The 15,878-nt window shown below is 39.0% G+C and overlaps 1 protein-coding gene across 1 annotated transcript in view; it reads right to left on the bottom strand.

Moving 5' to 3' along the window:
* LOC122796908 (CD109 antigen-like) overlaps positions 1–15,878 on the bottom strand; it is a 969,469-nt gene that overhangs the window by 51,508 nt on the left and 902,083 nt on the right. Inside the window, exons 29-31 of the mRNA XM_044065708.1 lie at positions 14,380–14,535; positions 14,227–14,292; positions 11,779–11,921 (exon numbers count right to left, since the gene is read on the bottom strand). Coding sequence (XP_043921643.1) covers positions 11,779–11,921; positions 14,227–14,292; positions 14,380–14,535 — 365 coding nt within the window. The remainder of the gene's footprint in view (positions 1–11,778; positions 11,922–14,226; positions 14,293–14,379; positions 14,536–15,878) is intronic.

The following is a 15,878-nucleotide window of genomic DNA, read 5'->3' as shown; positions in this document are numbered from 1 at the left end:
CTAATGGGGCGATAGTTCCCAGGGTCTGTAGTTGCTCCTCCTTTGTGGAGAGGGATGACTGTAGCAGTGCGCCATTTGGTAGGGACAAAGCCTGAGGTGAGGCAGTGATTAAACAGGGCACACAGGTGAGGTGCCAATTCACTCTATAGTTCATGTAGAACACAGTCAGGGATATTGTCAGGTCCCATAAAAGCTGTATTGTTGGCCTTGGACAGTGCTGTTTTAACCTGTGCAGCAGTAATACTGGGTGCCTGGCAATCTACTAGTATTGTGATTTGTCCTTTGGTGGGGGAGAGAGGGGTAAAGTTGGCACTGAATCTGTCGGCCAGTATATTGGCAATTTCTGTTGGCTCGGTATAGGAGGTACCATTGTGCAGTAGCTCATAGAAAATTTGGGTATTGCCATGGAGATTCTTTACATAACTACAGAAGGCCTTGTGGCTGTCTTTCCTATCTTCTGCAACTCTGTTTTCATAGCTAGCTTTAGAGGATTTGATGAGGGATCTCAACTTTTTGTTGAGGCTGATAAGGGAGGTTTTCCAGTCTTGGGACATCACCTTATTCCGCATCAGTTTTCCCCCCTTCTGTTGTAGAATTTGTTTATGGCAGGGAACCACCAAATTGGCTTTCTTTTTTTGCAAGAGAGCATCTTGGTTCTATTGGGTATGGCAACATCCATGCATTTGTGTACGTGTTCGTGCAGTGCACTGGTGTATGATTTGGTGGTCATGCAACTATTCTCCATTTGCATGGGCACCGTGAAGTTAGCCACCTCTGTTTTTAGTGGCCCAAAATTAGCTTTGGAGAAGTTTTTCATGGTGTTTAACTTTGCGGGGGGTGGTGGGAGGGATGTGGATTTCCAAGGTGATTAGTTGCTTGTCGGATCTAACCAAGGAGGAGTTGACTATTGTTGTAGAGCAACAGTCATCCATGTTAGTAATGACCAGGTCAAGGATGTTGCTACCTCTAGTGGGGGTAAGAATAAGCTGGTCCAGGGCACTGGAATTAATGAATTCCGGGAAATGTTGGAAAATTGTATTGGTACATGAGTAGTTTTCTCAGTTAGTGGAGGCGTAGTTGAAGTCGCCCAGTATGAGAGTGTTAGGTTGGACCCTAATATTCTCCAGGGTGCTTAGGAACGTGGAGTGTGAGTCTTAGGACATGGTTGCGGACCTAGAGCAGGCAACAACCTGAATCACTGTCTTACCCAATGTTAGCTGCACCTGAAGTACCTCTGATGTGTTATGTTGGGCTACTAGTCCAGAGGTGTGCATATCCTTTATGAATATGGAAACAGCACCATCTTTGGAGCTTCAGTCCAAGTTCTGGGGCTGAAAGGTGTGGAATGAGTTATAGCCTAGTAGTGCAGGGATGCTTTCTGCTGCCTTGAACCAGGTCACTGTTACAGCACAAATGTCAATGTTCTCCATTTTAAGGAGTGCTTCAAGAAGTGAATTTTGAGAGTTAGACTTCTAGCGTTGAGCAGCATGGCCCTCAGATTGCATTTGTTTGTAGCTGTTATGGTGGTAATTTGGTCTTTGGAACACTGCCTAAAAAAGGCATTATAGGGGTGGCAAGAGCTTTGGCCAGTATCCAGAAGCCCAGGGGTGACAGATGCAGGTCATCTCTGGCAAAGCATTGAGGTTTGTCAGTCATGTTATCCCAGGCAGACAGATACTGGATCCCCTTAGAATGACACCAGAAACTTAGCCAATTGTTGAAATCAATCATTTTCTGCTTGTACTGCAGTATCATTCTGGGTGATGGTAGGAGGCTGTGCAGGGCTAGGGTCATAACCGCCTGGATTAGATTATCCAAGAGCTCCTCCATGTCTCTTTTCATGTAGTCCAGGAAGGTACATCTTGGGTCATTCATACCCACATGTACAATGACAGAGTCATATTTGTACCCATTGTTGAGGGACCTGAGTGCATGCATTATGTGCTGGATCCTGGCACCTGACAGGTAGCTGACTATTACTTTCTTCTTATTCATCCTAGTGAGTGGGACATCAGTGTATGTCACTATGGAGTCACCTATGACTAGCGTGTTGGGCGTGCTGTTTTGCCTTAGAGGCTTTGGTTGAGAGACACACTGTTTAGGAGAGTTATGTGTCTTGTGATTAGTGTTGTGTTGTGGTGGTCATGTGTTACTGCTTTGGAGGTCTCTGCTGTTTCGGTAGATTTTTAATGAGAGCCTCCACGAAGGTGGGTGAGTGGTTTGCGGTTTTATGTGAAGGCAGTGCTGGCATGTGTTCTGGAGGGCTATGTGTTCCATGTGGAGTGGTGCCAGTGTTGACATTCTCCTCTTGGCCAGGTATTCTGGTCTTGGCTGGAGAGTGCGTGGCTTCCAGTTTGGATATATAAGTCCATCTCTCGCAAGTCTGAGTATTGGGAGGTAAGAGGAGAGGGTTGTTAGTGTACATGAGGCAGTTGCTACATTGTTTCAGGATGCCCAAGTTCACCAGATTAATAGGAGAAAGCACAGGGAACTGACCTTTAGACATGCCTGAAGGGGTGAGCATTAATAATAAGTACTGGAGCTGTTTTCTTGTAGAATGTTTCGTGCTGGTAGTGTGCTACAATAATTGTTACAAGATGTCTGGTAAAGTGCTAGACTAATAAGCTAGCAAAAGTGCAGGAGAGGAAAGAACTAGCAGATCTAAGGGAAAAATTGAAGAGCAGACTTTTTGGTACCACTCAGAAGCTTACAAACAGAAACCACTCCTCTTGTGGTAGATAGGCTACCTAGTGCTTACCACTCCCACTGATAAGCTAGAAGGCTTCCCTCCAACACAGAAAGATTTGGGGGGCTCAGCAGCTTACAAACAGTCCTGGATACAACAAATCTGTACCTGGACTAGAGTAGTTTTAGGAAAGGTGGGAAGCACGCACAAATGCGGGCTTTCAAACCAGAAAGTTGAAATAGATAGACAAAACTCCCCAAATGGCCAATAAACTACAATTTCTGGGCCAGAAACCACTCCTCTTCTGGTAGATAGGCTACCTTGTGCTTACCACTCCCACTAATAAGCTAAAAGGCTTCCCTCCAACACCAAAAAGCTTGGGGTCTCAAAAGCTTACAAACAGTCCTGGATACATTAAATCTGTATCTGGACTAGACTAGTTACAGGAAAGGTGGAAAACAAGCTTAGAATTTTTTTTTTTTTTTTTACAAAAAAGCAGCTAAAGCAGCACTAAAAACAATTCCAATGCATTGCAGGCTAGCAGACTTGAGTGTGTGGCAATATTAAAGTAAATACAGCTTAAATAAATGCAATTTATTCAAACTGTTTTCTGAACTGAATTCAATTATTATTTTATTCAACTCTGAACAGTTAAAAAGTGTCAAGAAGTAGACTAAGTCAAAACACATAAGGAGATTCTAACAAAGTTTTTTTTTTTTTTTTTTTTTTTAGTAAAGTGGAAATAGAGAAAAGAGGAACAGAAGATAATTCAAGGTTAAGAACCTAAGTGGGTTGGCCTTCTCAAATGTTCTCTCTGTATTACTGAGATCTGAACACCAAAACCTAATCTCCATTCACAAACTCAAATGTCCCACTGGCCAGCTCCTACTCTCTTTCTCTCTGGGTAAAAAAATGGAACTCTCTCCCTCCTTCACTTAGGACTATACACAACACTGAATCCTTCAAGACACAACTTTTCCTACACCTATCTTCCAATTGAAAATGCTCCTGCTTTCACCCCACATAAATTCTAGGGATTCTCCCCACTAAGCTCTCCTTACTCCTGCTCCACTATACTCTCATGCTTATTCTTAATCCTCCAAAGAACCATAACTAGCAGACTTTAATTAACTCCAAGCATGTAAATATTGTAATCATCTGAAGAGCTAAAAAAAAAAAAACATTTCTGTTGTTAAACTGTCTCATGATGTATATTACACTCTGCAGTTCCTGAATGTATGAATCATACTCTTGTATTTCATTATGTAACCTTTATTTGTATTTAGTAACCTTTATTGTATTGTATTACTCATGGAGCTTTTCTCCCCGGGCCTCCACTGAAAATGGGCACTTCTTGGCCCAGTGGACTTCCCCGGTAATCAAACTGAAAATAAATAAATAAATACATAAATAAATTATGTACAATGAGCTAATGACACTAAACGGGAAGGAGTGTCCCAGATCAAATTTACAGTAGGGGCAGGCAACAGCTAAGCCACCAAGTACAAGAACAAGACACCAATAGGGAGGGAAGGTGGGAACAAAATGCAGACACGAAGACAAGCAATCTCAAGCAAATTAATAAACGCAGCAGTTTTGTTTACTAAAACAAAATGCAGACACCAAGACAAGCAATCTCAAGCAAATTAATAAATGCAGCAGTTTTGTTAACTAAAACAAAATGCAGACACCAAGTTAAGCAATCTCAATCAAATTAATAAATGCAGCAGTTTAGTTGACTGTTATTGATAACAGATTAAGTGACAAAAATATTCTTACGGGCTTTCTGTATCCCGATATCTATTGAATCAGTCACAGCTAGGCCACAAGGAGCAACTAGATACTGATACAGTCTCACAGAATTTTAACTCCTTATACAGTAGTATAAAGGAAAACTTAAGAGCCTCAGGGAATCAGATTAAACAAAAAGCTGTGCCTCACACCTTGGAAGGCTGGCTTCAAAAGAAGGTAGACAACCCCCACTATGAAATCAGCTGAAAGGGATCTAGACAGTGACCAGGAATATCAAGCAAATAACAGCACTACAGTTTTGTTAACTATCAGTATAACAGAAAACAAAATGCAGACACCAAGACAAGCAATCTCAAGCAAACTAATAAATGCAGCAGTTTAGTTGACTATCACTGATAACAGATTAAGTGCCAAAAATATACTTATAGGCTTTCTGTATCCAGATGTTTATTGAATCATTCACAGCTAGGCCACAAGGAGCAACTTGATATTGATACTGTCTCATAGAATTGCAACTCCTTATACCATCCGATTGTCCAAGTTACACTTGAATTGAGTTAGGGAGAAACTCTGCTTCACATGGATGGGAAGCCTTTTCCAGAGAAGAGGTAGTCTCTGGGATACATACCTGCCTCTCCCACAGGTCCTCTTTATATCACAGGCAAGGTTTAACACTTTAGAATGGATAATTCTGGTGCTGTTTGTTTTGAGGATTTGGAGGATATCCATCAAAGTGGGGTCTCACAATGTCTTATATTCCAGACATAGCTCTCCCTCAACAGCCTGTAGAGACAGAATACATAGATAGTGCCATGAGGCGGTCTGCATAGGACATGTTACTTGGGCCCTGTATTCTTTTAGTGAGGAATCTCTGTGGGCATTCCAATTGTTGGATATGCTTGGTTAGTTAAATACCAAAGGGGGCACTGTACGCAATGATAGGTCTGATGAAAGCCGAATACAGTGGAACAATGACTTCCTTGGACCTAGATGCCATACCTTTATTTATAAGTTGCACATCATTGAATGATTTCCTCACTACTGTAGACGGGTTCACTTCAGTTCACTGAACTTTCAATTCACTGACTTTCATTTCACTGACACCATTTCACTGAAATTCATTTCACTGAAACTTCATTTCACTGAAATTTAATTTCACTGACAAGTATTATTACATAGTAAATGGAATATGCCCCCTTTCCCACTGTAGTGCGACCCTGGACTTAGAATATATAGTTAGGGGGGTGTGGGGGGCAGTGCAATATTATATCAAAACGTAAGAATATCATAAGAAATGAAGTGGGGGGCTGCACCCCCCACACCCCCCCCAACTATATATTCTAACTCCAGGGTCGCACTACAGTGGGGAAGGGGGAATATTCCATTTTATTGCTAATAATAGTTGTCAGTGAAATGAACTTTCAGTGAAATGAAGTTTCAGTGAAATGAATTTCAGTGAAATGGTGTCAGTGAAATGAAAGTCAGTGAATTGAAAGTTCAGTGAACTGAAGTGAACCCCTGTAGACATGTGATGATCAAAGGTTAGATTACTATCTATGTGTGTCCCCAAATCCCTGAGTACTGGGTCACCTCTTAGGGGTGTGTTGTTATTATGACTGTTACCAGGGGAGGATGACTTTCTGAAGGATACTGTTATGCATTTCTTGGCATTTGGTTTTAGTCCTTGGCTCTGACACCAGTTATTTTTCTGTGTCAGCCCTTTCTGGAGAACATTTGTGTCAGTGTGGGATTAAATGACAGCCCCTAATTTGCAATCATCTGCAAATGTAGGCAGCCAGAGACCACTGACATTGGCCTTGACTTCAGAAAACTAAATGCCAAAAAGGAGCAGTCCCAGAACCAATCTCTGAGGGGTCCCACTTGTGACGGTCTCTTTGCAGAGGTGGACTCCCCAATTTTAACTTCCTGTATCCTGCCTGTCAACAATTCCCAAGTTGGGCATTTTGTCAAATGCCTTGGCCAGGTCAAGGTAGGCTGTGTGAAGAATTCTGCCATCATCCATTGCTTTGATGACCTTCTTAAACATTCCCACTAGACTGAGTAGGCATGACTTGCTCTTAATGAAACCAAATTGTTTTGGGTCCAGTGTCTGGTGGTTTCCTATGTCATCATTGATTATTTCAATGATAATTCTTTCCATGGCTTTGCATATGAGATTAGTGAGACTTATGTGTCTGTAGTTTCCAGGGTCTGTAGATGGCCCACCTTTGTTCAGAGATGACTGTCACTGTTCTCCATACATGAGGTACAAAGCCTGTTTGGACACTACAGTTTAATAGCAATTCCAGAGGGCCTGAGAGGTCATGTTTCATGCTATTTAGAAGGTGTCCTGGGATATTGTATGGGCCCACTGATGCAGTGTTCTTGGCCTTGGAGAGAGCACTAAGAATCTGCTCCTTTGTGACAGCAGTGGGAGTTATATTTGATGATATTTTCTGTGGGAAGATTGAGATAGAAAGAGAGAGATAAACAGGTAAAGTTGGAGCTAAATTTGTCAACTAGTATGTTTGCAATATCTTCTGGCTCAGTATAGGTGCCTCCACTAACAATGAGCTCTGCACATGGTTGTGTATTACCCTTGAGGATGCAGACATAGCTGAAAAATGCCTTGTGGATGTCCTTGGCCTGGGAGTCCAACCTTACCTGACATTTGGTTTTGAAGATTTTATTTGTCCTTTGAGTTGTTTGTTTAACTTGATGGGAGTGCTTTAATCCTGTTGGGTGCTGCACCTACTAATTTTTTCCATGATTTTCTTCCTTCTGTTATCCAGCCTATTTATGTTGTGATTACCCCAGGGAGGCTTTTTTTTTTTAGTTAGTTCTGTACTTCTTCCTAGTGGGTACTGCTGCCTCTATGCAGGTATTATAATGCTTTTATAGGGTTTCTGTGAACAGTTCTGCATAGGCAGCAGTGTTCTCAGGTATTCTGGGGGCTTGAAAGTTTAATGGGTTATCAATAGGAAGTTAGCCTTAGAGTGGTTCTTGAATATTCCAGGGATATCTGGGGTTCCAAGTTTTATTTCTACTTCAAAGGAGAACATTTTGTGGTCTGACTTTACCAGAGAAGACATTATTATACTAGGGGATATGCAGCACTCTCCCACATTAGTAAGGACCAGATCCAGTATGGGTGCACCCCTGGTTGGTGTATTAAAAATCTGGTCCAGGGAGTTTGTGTTTACAAAATCCAGGAATCTCTATGCCTGTACATTTAGTGTCATAAATGATTCCCAATTAATAGTGGGGCAGTTAAAGCCACCCATGAATATGGTATTGGGTTGGATACTGAGTGTTTCTAATAAGTTTAAATGCATAGTATGGGTTTCTTTGGTCATAGAGGGAGACCTATAGCTTGCAAGGAAGTAGTATGGGATTTTGCCTATGATAATTTGAATGTCTAAAAGCTTATGTGCATTTTCCTCTTTAACAAGCTTTGATGTATTTTTATTTTTTATGTAAATAGAGACACCCCCATCTTTAGTACCTGTCTGTTTAGTAGGTGGTCTAAATGTGTGGAAGGCATTATAATCTTACACTGTCAGTGTGCTCTCCGTTGCTTTAAATCGTGTCTCAGTGACCACCCAGACCTCATCATTCTCTAGGGGGAAGAGAGCTTCTAGGGAGTGGAGTTTTTTGTTTAAGACTCCTAGCATTGAGCTCTAACATGTTTACATTTTCTTGGTTTTGGTTTGCTACATCAGAAGTACTTTCTTTTTGGCATTGCCTTAAAAAGGCACTATGGGGGAGGACAATGTTTTAGTTAATATTTAAAAGCCTAGAGGGGAGAGGTGCAGGCCATCCCTGACAAAGCAATATGGTCTCTTGATCATCTCCCTCCATGCAGACAAATATTGCACCCCTAGAATGACATCACAAACTAAATCAAATATTAAAGGCACTCATCTTTTGTTTGTATTGTGGAATCATCCTTGGAGAAGGTAAAATGCTGCTCAATGCTAGGCTCATACCAGCCTAGGACACATATTCTGAGAGCACCATGATGTCTCTTTTCATACAGTCTGGGGAGGTGCATCTCATTTACACCCACATGAACTATGACTGTATCATACTGGTACCTGTGGTCCAATGACTTGAGTGCATGCATAATGTTGTGTATCCTGGCCCCCGATAAGCAACTGACCATGACTTTTTCCCTACTCAGCCTGGTGAGGGGGACATCAGTGTGTCTCACAATGGACTGTCCAGTGACAAGAATTCTGGACTACATGGTGGCTTGTCTTATGGGCTTAGAAGCAGAGGCTCCATGAGATGTGGCTCTATGTGTTGATATAGTTGTTATTTTGAAAGAGGACACTTGGGACTACTGAGGGCATTTGTTATAAGAACTTTGCTAGGTGGTCTTTGAGGTTAAGGAAGGTTACATTTAAGTGCCTCAGCATATGCGGGTCTATGTGTCTTCTCTGAATTGTGTGTGATGGATGTTGCGTGAGTACTACTAACAACCTTATTGAGATTAGGAGTGATTTTATGTGAGAGCTTTGCCTCCAGTGACATTGTGTAAATACATCTCTCACATGTCATATCAGTTTGCTTGAGAATGAACTGGTTGTCAGTAAATATTATGCAAATTCTACATTGCCTCTGGATGCTCATATTCACCAAGCTAGTAAGAGAGATAGTGGAAAAGTTCATATCCATGGCAACAGATGCTTTTTTATTGATTAGACAGTTGGAGTGAGAATAAAAAGTTATGTCAGGAGTATGCGGTTTGCAACTCTGGGGCATTGCTTGTCATTGCAAACTAGCTGTGCTTTGTGCAACTAGGTATTGGTGACATTTCAGTGGTGCTTTTTCAGGAAAAATGTCATCTCAAGGTATCTTCATCTATACAGGGAACTGCCAAACACTTGAGAGGAAACTAATATGCATACCCTGATGATTTATGGATGAAGTATTTAGGCAGATATTTTGAAGTTAGGTTAGACACCAGGAAATCATGCAGTATTTCCTTTAAAGAAAGAATTAGCTTGTCAAGATTAGCAAAAAGAGGGTAGTCACCTGAATTGCTACTGCCTGGCTAGTACTAGTGCTGGTCTCACCACAGCTTCAAACTGCTGGGATACAATGCTCCTTTGCTGCTACTCTCACCAGAAGCAAAACAATATCACTGATCCTAAGACAAGAAGCAGGCCACAGGCTCTTTGATGACCCACACTTTTGTCCCAGGTAAATTAAGGGTCTGTAGGCTCGTTACAACATTTTCCTGGTAGATGCTTAAACAGCAACCAGACCAATCAGCAAAGTCAAACACAGACACTCACCGCCCATTCAGAAACAGTCAGAAATCAATATACTCTGCTTCTTCTCCCACCAGGAGCAAAATATAAGCACAAATGCCAAGCTGGCACCTATGAAGCAGTGACTAGGCTTTCTGGTGGTCAGCAGTCTCCAGGAAATAATGTCCCTGTGCTCCTTCTCTCACCAAGAGCAAAGCAGAAGCACTAATCCCAATACGACTACTGAGAGGGACAATATAGGCTCTCCATTAATTGGTGGTCTTGGAGTAGATGTTGTAGATTTTAAAAGTAAAAATGGAAAAAATTGTTTAATATCCTAGGAGCTGCAGTGTGCACCAAGCAGTTAGATATGAAAGAGGAAGTAACTTAAGCTTTAGCGATCTAAGTTAGTCCAGCTTTCTTGCTTGAAGGCTTTGTATCTCTTGGCTATCATGCTCCTCATAGTGTATATCCGAGGCTCAGTAGTTGCATGCATGTCTTTTCCTGTGCTCACCCTAGTGACCAGTGCTGGCTAGCAGTCAGCAGTCACTTAACATGTACATATGTGTTCGTATATATATATATATATATATATATATATATATATATATATATATATGTATGTATGGAAATTGGGCATTTGCTCGAAAAGCTAGGTAGTCAATATTTGTTTAATCAGCTGTGTTTGGTCAACAAATGCAGATGGTCGACATGTGTGCTACATCAACAATCCCTGGTTAGGTGAATATTCCTTTTCTCCAGGGACTGTGCGGTCTTGGAGTTAGTCTATATAATTAGAAGGGGTATGGGGAGTGCAGCTCCCCCCCCCCCACATGGGAGGTCCAGGAACCTATCCAAAAAACAATGTTATTTATTTATTTTTTTTGTTTGTTTGTTTGAAATTTGCATGCAGCAAAGTTTTTCTTGGTGCATGCATGGTGACATGTTGATAATTGCTTGTCAACCTTTAGTGGTCAACATTCTTGCTATTGACTTTGTTGATTTGCTGACCAAAGTAAGCATACCTATACATATATATATATATATATATATATATATATATATATATATATATATATATATATATGTATGTATGTGCATAAAATGTGTGCATTTATTTTACATATATATATATATATATATATATATATATATATATGTGTGTGTGTGTACATATACATATGTGTATGTGTGTGTGTGTGTGTGTGTGTGTGTGTGTGTGTGTGTTTATGTATATGTGTTTGTATAAATACCATTGACAGGTACCTAGTTAAAAAAAAACTGAACACACTACCCATTTAAAACTACAGTTAACAAACCACTATTTAGAGAATTTATATCATAAATGCTAAACACACATACATTTGCAATGGGGTACTATCTCCCACACCCTGTTACTTATATACATTAAATCTGTTGCTGAGGAAAAAGGAAAGACCTTGCATAAAGCATACTTGCTTGCACCAAGGTTAATATTGCCCTTGCAGAGATTGTTCAATATAAACGTAATCAACACATACTGAACCTTGAGACGTTACACAGGTATTCACTTACATAATCAAACTGTATAAACCATAGAACATCCAAAGAGCAGCAAATGCTGCTAGTATAATTCCACAGTGATGTTTGGAGCTAACATTGTACCTGACACACTAACAGACAATAAGTTTCCCTAATAGATGAAGTCAGCTAAGAAAGTGTTTTTGTGATTGTTCCACAAGTCATTGGCCAGACATTCTGGTGAGCTTGGTAGAAGGTGGAGCATGTTGACTAACTGTTATGTACTTAAAGTGCATTACATACGATCACTGACAGACTACACAGAAAAGGCAGCCCTTATAAAAGTTAAGGTCTTTGATTCCTATGATTTTTACTGCATTCACTTAATATACAAAAATCCATAAAACACAAATGCCTACAAACGCACATATGGTTCTATGACTTTCTGGCTTAACTCCTTTTTATGTTTCACTTACTTAGATATAAATGTTGTGGCACTTACCCCACAACTTACCCCACAACATGGGTAACATTTTCATACTACCACCTGCATCATAAGCGGATTCTTTTGCTTCATCTTACCTGGTGCATATGGACAAAGTCAGATGATCTATATTATCCTTGTCATCGATAACAGTGATTTCAAGGTCAAAGGCTTCAGTACTTTGAGTGTCTCTTCTCTGCCTTCCTGAAGCAGCAGTTTTCAAACTGTAGAAAATATTAAGCTGAAAACAGAGACAAATAATTTTAGTTTAAGTCTAGTCCCAACAAAGTCTTATTTTGTTTCAAAATGACAGTGTTTACAATTATCATAAACAAACAAAGATTTTACAGCATTCAACATACAGAATTCCAATTTCTTTGTAAGATACTATTTGTCTATCTGTATATTTATTTAAAAAACACAGTTGCTACAGATTATTGGCTAACAACTTATATAGAGAGCCTGTTAGCAGCATTGCCAGCACAGTTAGACCCCCCCCCCCCCACACACACATACATACACTTCTCATTGGTTATTTATTTTATGCATTTACTAACAATTAAGACCACTGGTATAGCTTATCAGAAGAGATCCTAGAGCACTGTCTGATTAAGACAGTTGCTTAGAGTCAAAGTTTGCGCTAATCTGGCAAAAAGAGAATCCGTGACTTTCATTACGAGTCACTTCAAATCTGCATGTGTACAAAACTCTTCACATTCCAAATTTACAATAATTTACTAATTGTGCACAAGTGTTTGAATATCATGAATACAGCACACAGGTCTTTGTATGCTGAGAAATACCTGTGGTTGTTTTTACTTAAGGTAACTTTAAATTTGGGAAAATTCCAATGTATTCAATGGTTAAATACTGCCAATAATACAAAAAAAGCAAACTATGGGATTGAGAAAGAATCACAATGGTGGCTTTAGTCACTTAACAGAAATAGGGCAGTTATTGCAATTGTTAGAAGATGTGCTTCAGAGACAGCTTCTTTTTGTTATTATACCTGTCTGAGTAGTGTTTTTTTAGTTTTGTTATATATTCCAGCAGAGTCTAGTCCATGGATAGTGGGCATCACAGTACTTCCTTTATATCAGCAGAAGTGTTGTAAGCATTAGAGGGAAACCCAAGAGTTTAGAACTACTGCCGAGAATTAGCAAGTGTCATATGAGGTTTCCCTATGTGTGCTACATCTATTATACAGCTTCAGTTATCTATCTATCTATCTATCTGGCTGTCTGTCTATCTTTTTCATCTATATAACTATCTAACAATCTTTTCATCTTTCTGTCTATCTAATCTATCTTTTCATCTATCTATCAGTATATATTTTTATCTATCTATCTATCTATCTATCTATCTATCTATCTATCTATCTATCTATCTATCTATCTACCTGTCTATCTGTCTCTCTATATGTCTATCAATCTTTCTGTCTCTCTATATATCTTTCTATCATTCTTTCTATCTATCTAAGAGGACTACTGGGACCCTTTTCCGTTACAAACTGGTTATAGAAATGAAAACTAGCTATCATATAATGCATTAAATGCTAAGCAATACATGGAATAAATATATTTATTAAGGGCAGTTGAACAACATGCTGGCACTATATTAATAAAAAGCACAAGACAGAGATTGAGACAACTATTTATATGAAAACAAATTAGCTCTGTTCTTTGCATATGTGCTCATGGAGATGATGTCCTGCAGGTGGGGCTATGGAGTGAGATTGTAAAGCTAAACAACAGAAAAAGAAATTAAGTACAGTGTAAAAAATTTAGGTTACTGATCAAACACAAGTGCATGCAGACTGATGCTAAAAGCATTGTGAGCTACTTAATAAGGGTATCAGGATTCAGGAGAAGACACGAGGTGGTTGGAGCAAAGTTCCAGATGGAGGGTCTAATGCAGGAGAAAGTTGCATGAATGCGGACAAGAGCATTAAAAAGAGTGACAAGTGTGAAAGCAGATGAATCAAAAGACCTAAGAGACCTAGATGGTTATTTAATAGACAATGGATATTGTAAGTCCTTACACTGATCCAAGAGAAGGACTTTGTAAATGATCAAGCTGAGAAGTACAATGAAGCTTTGGAGTACAAACAACCATATTGTTTGCTTAATTGCAAGGCAGTGATGTAGCTTTCTGCAAGTGCCAAAAATAATGCTTTAGCTTTGCTTGAACTATTTGAATACTTGGCAAAGCCAATGAGAGACGTGGATATGGACAGAATCAATCATCTACTAGCAGCATTTAGTGAGTAGGCTTGAGACCATATGGCAACTTTTTTCTTGATCATGGTGATATGTATGTAGAAGTAAAAGAGACATCCAATCAACTGTCAAGACTTAAGTCTAGGCCCGGAGTATCCATCTTTTTGCATACATTGTTCTGCAATATTATTGCTTAGAAAAAAAATAGATAAATCAGAAATATTCTTAACTGCACAGATCTTTTTGTATGATAATGAAATATAGAGATGCCGATATATCCAAGTGCATAAAACACACCATATGATAGAAGGTTTCATTGCTGAATACCTGACAAAATGCAGTACCATTTCCAGAAGCTTCAATTTTAACCATCATAGGCTGTTGAACTGGAAGCTGAGATAACAAAAAGAAAGAAAATATATTAAAGGTTTCATTCTAAGACATAAGTACTGTATACAAAATGTTATAACAACACTTTACCATTTGACTTTGATGTTCTAGAACATTCTGTGCATTAATTTCAAAGGTGAGTGGAGCAGTCATGCCTGGTTCTGTCACCATAACTGTCATGGAAGTCGTGTTTGTGTTGGACAAGGTAGCAAACTGTGACAGAGCTTGTAATGCCACAATGGTATCCTGCAACAAAAAGGCTCACATATTAACATGTCACAGAAGGACAAAGTAAAACATTCTCATTATTGAAAGATCAGGTCTATGAGCAGTTCCTATCATTCATTCTTCAGTTTTCTATTATCCCCTCTAAATATCTTCGGATTAAGGGGGGCATTCAGAAATTATTAATGTTGTATGAGGTGCTACCTAACACAATCAGATATTTTTTTCAAACTATTCTAGCTTCAAAGAATGTGGCCAGATATGTATCAACACTAAATGTTACTGCACATAAGTGTAATAGATTGGAGTGTAGATGCATATACAGCTACTTTAGCCCATTTTCATGAAAATTGGAACATGAAAAAAAATACCTAGTTACATTGAGCAGAGCTACAAGTATAGTATTTCCCATTTCTGAATACCCTTGTATTGTTTTTCATTTTTATTATAACCATTCCTATGAAAATATTGATGTCACTCATTTTAAATATTTTTATTGTTTCTTCCGTAATTAGTTGAAATATTAACTTTGTGTAGAAAAAATAAACAAGAATTATTGTAGTTACTGCTAACTCCATTGCCATTCTTACTTTAGTCTTTATCACTGAGCAAACCCTCCTGCCCACTACAAAGGAATTTGGATTGCACTATAAAGCATTGCCTTTTAATCCATTAACACTGGCTCACAAAATGTCTTGACAATAAGGTGTCTGTCCCTCTAAAATGAGAGCTGACATAACTCAGTTTTAAAGTATTTATTTTGAAATCAGAAAAGCTCTTTTTTAAATCAAAAAAGTATTTCACACTCCTCAAAGAATTTAATGGCTTGATATTATCAGTACAGTTAATGCACCAATGAATAAGTTATACTAAACTAGTAAAAAAATCTGCTTTAGTTGAATCTTGAAACAAGAAGACATGATATTCATTATCATCCCTTTTCACTTTCCTGCCCATCACACAGTGACAGTTCATGGCAAGACAAACCTTGATCAGTTATTAAAATAAATACTGACTTCAGTTGCTTAGCTGCAACTGATGCCAGTGCTTAGCTGCCAGCTTTCCACTTACAGAGAAATAGGCAAGATGGATGGTTCCACCTTCAGGGGAATTTCCTTTCCCTATGTTTTAAGTAAAATAAAACACTGGTAGGATGCTACATAAATCGATGGGTTGTGTATTAGCACAATATACAATCAACGACAATGATTTGTGTTTTTCTTAAAGGACAACCACACCCACATACTCAAAAAAACATGTTTATTTCATCATAGTTTGGTGTTTCCTACATTTTAACACCACTTTGGGACTATTTACAGTTTTTAAATATTTTTATATGTAATTTCTGTGTCTGACCACATGGG

The sequence above is a fragment of the Protopterus annectens genome, chromosome 1.part0 (assembly GCF_019279795.1).
Source record: "Protopterus annectens isolate FY-2018-M chromosome 1.part0, PAN1.0, whole genome shotgun sequence".
NCBI lineage: Eukaryota > Metazoa > Chordata > Ceratodontiformes > Protopteridae > Protopterus > Protopterus annectens.
This window is presented reverse-complemented; position numbering and strand designations above follow the sequence as displayed.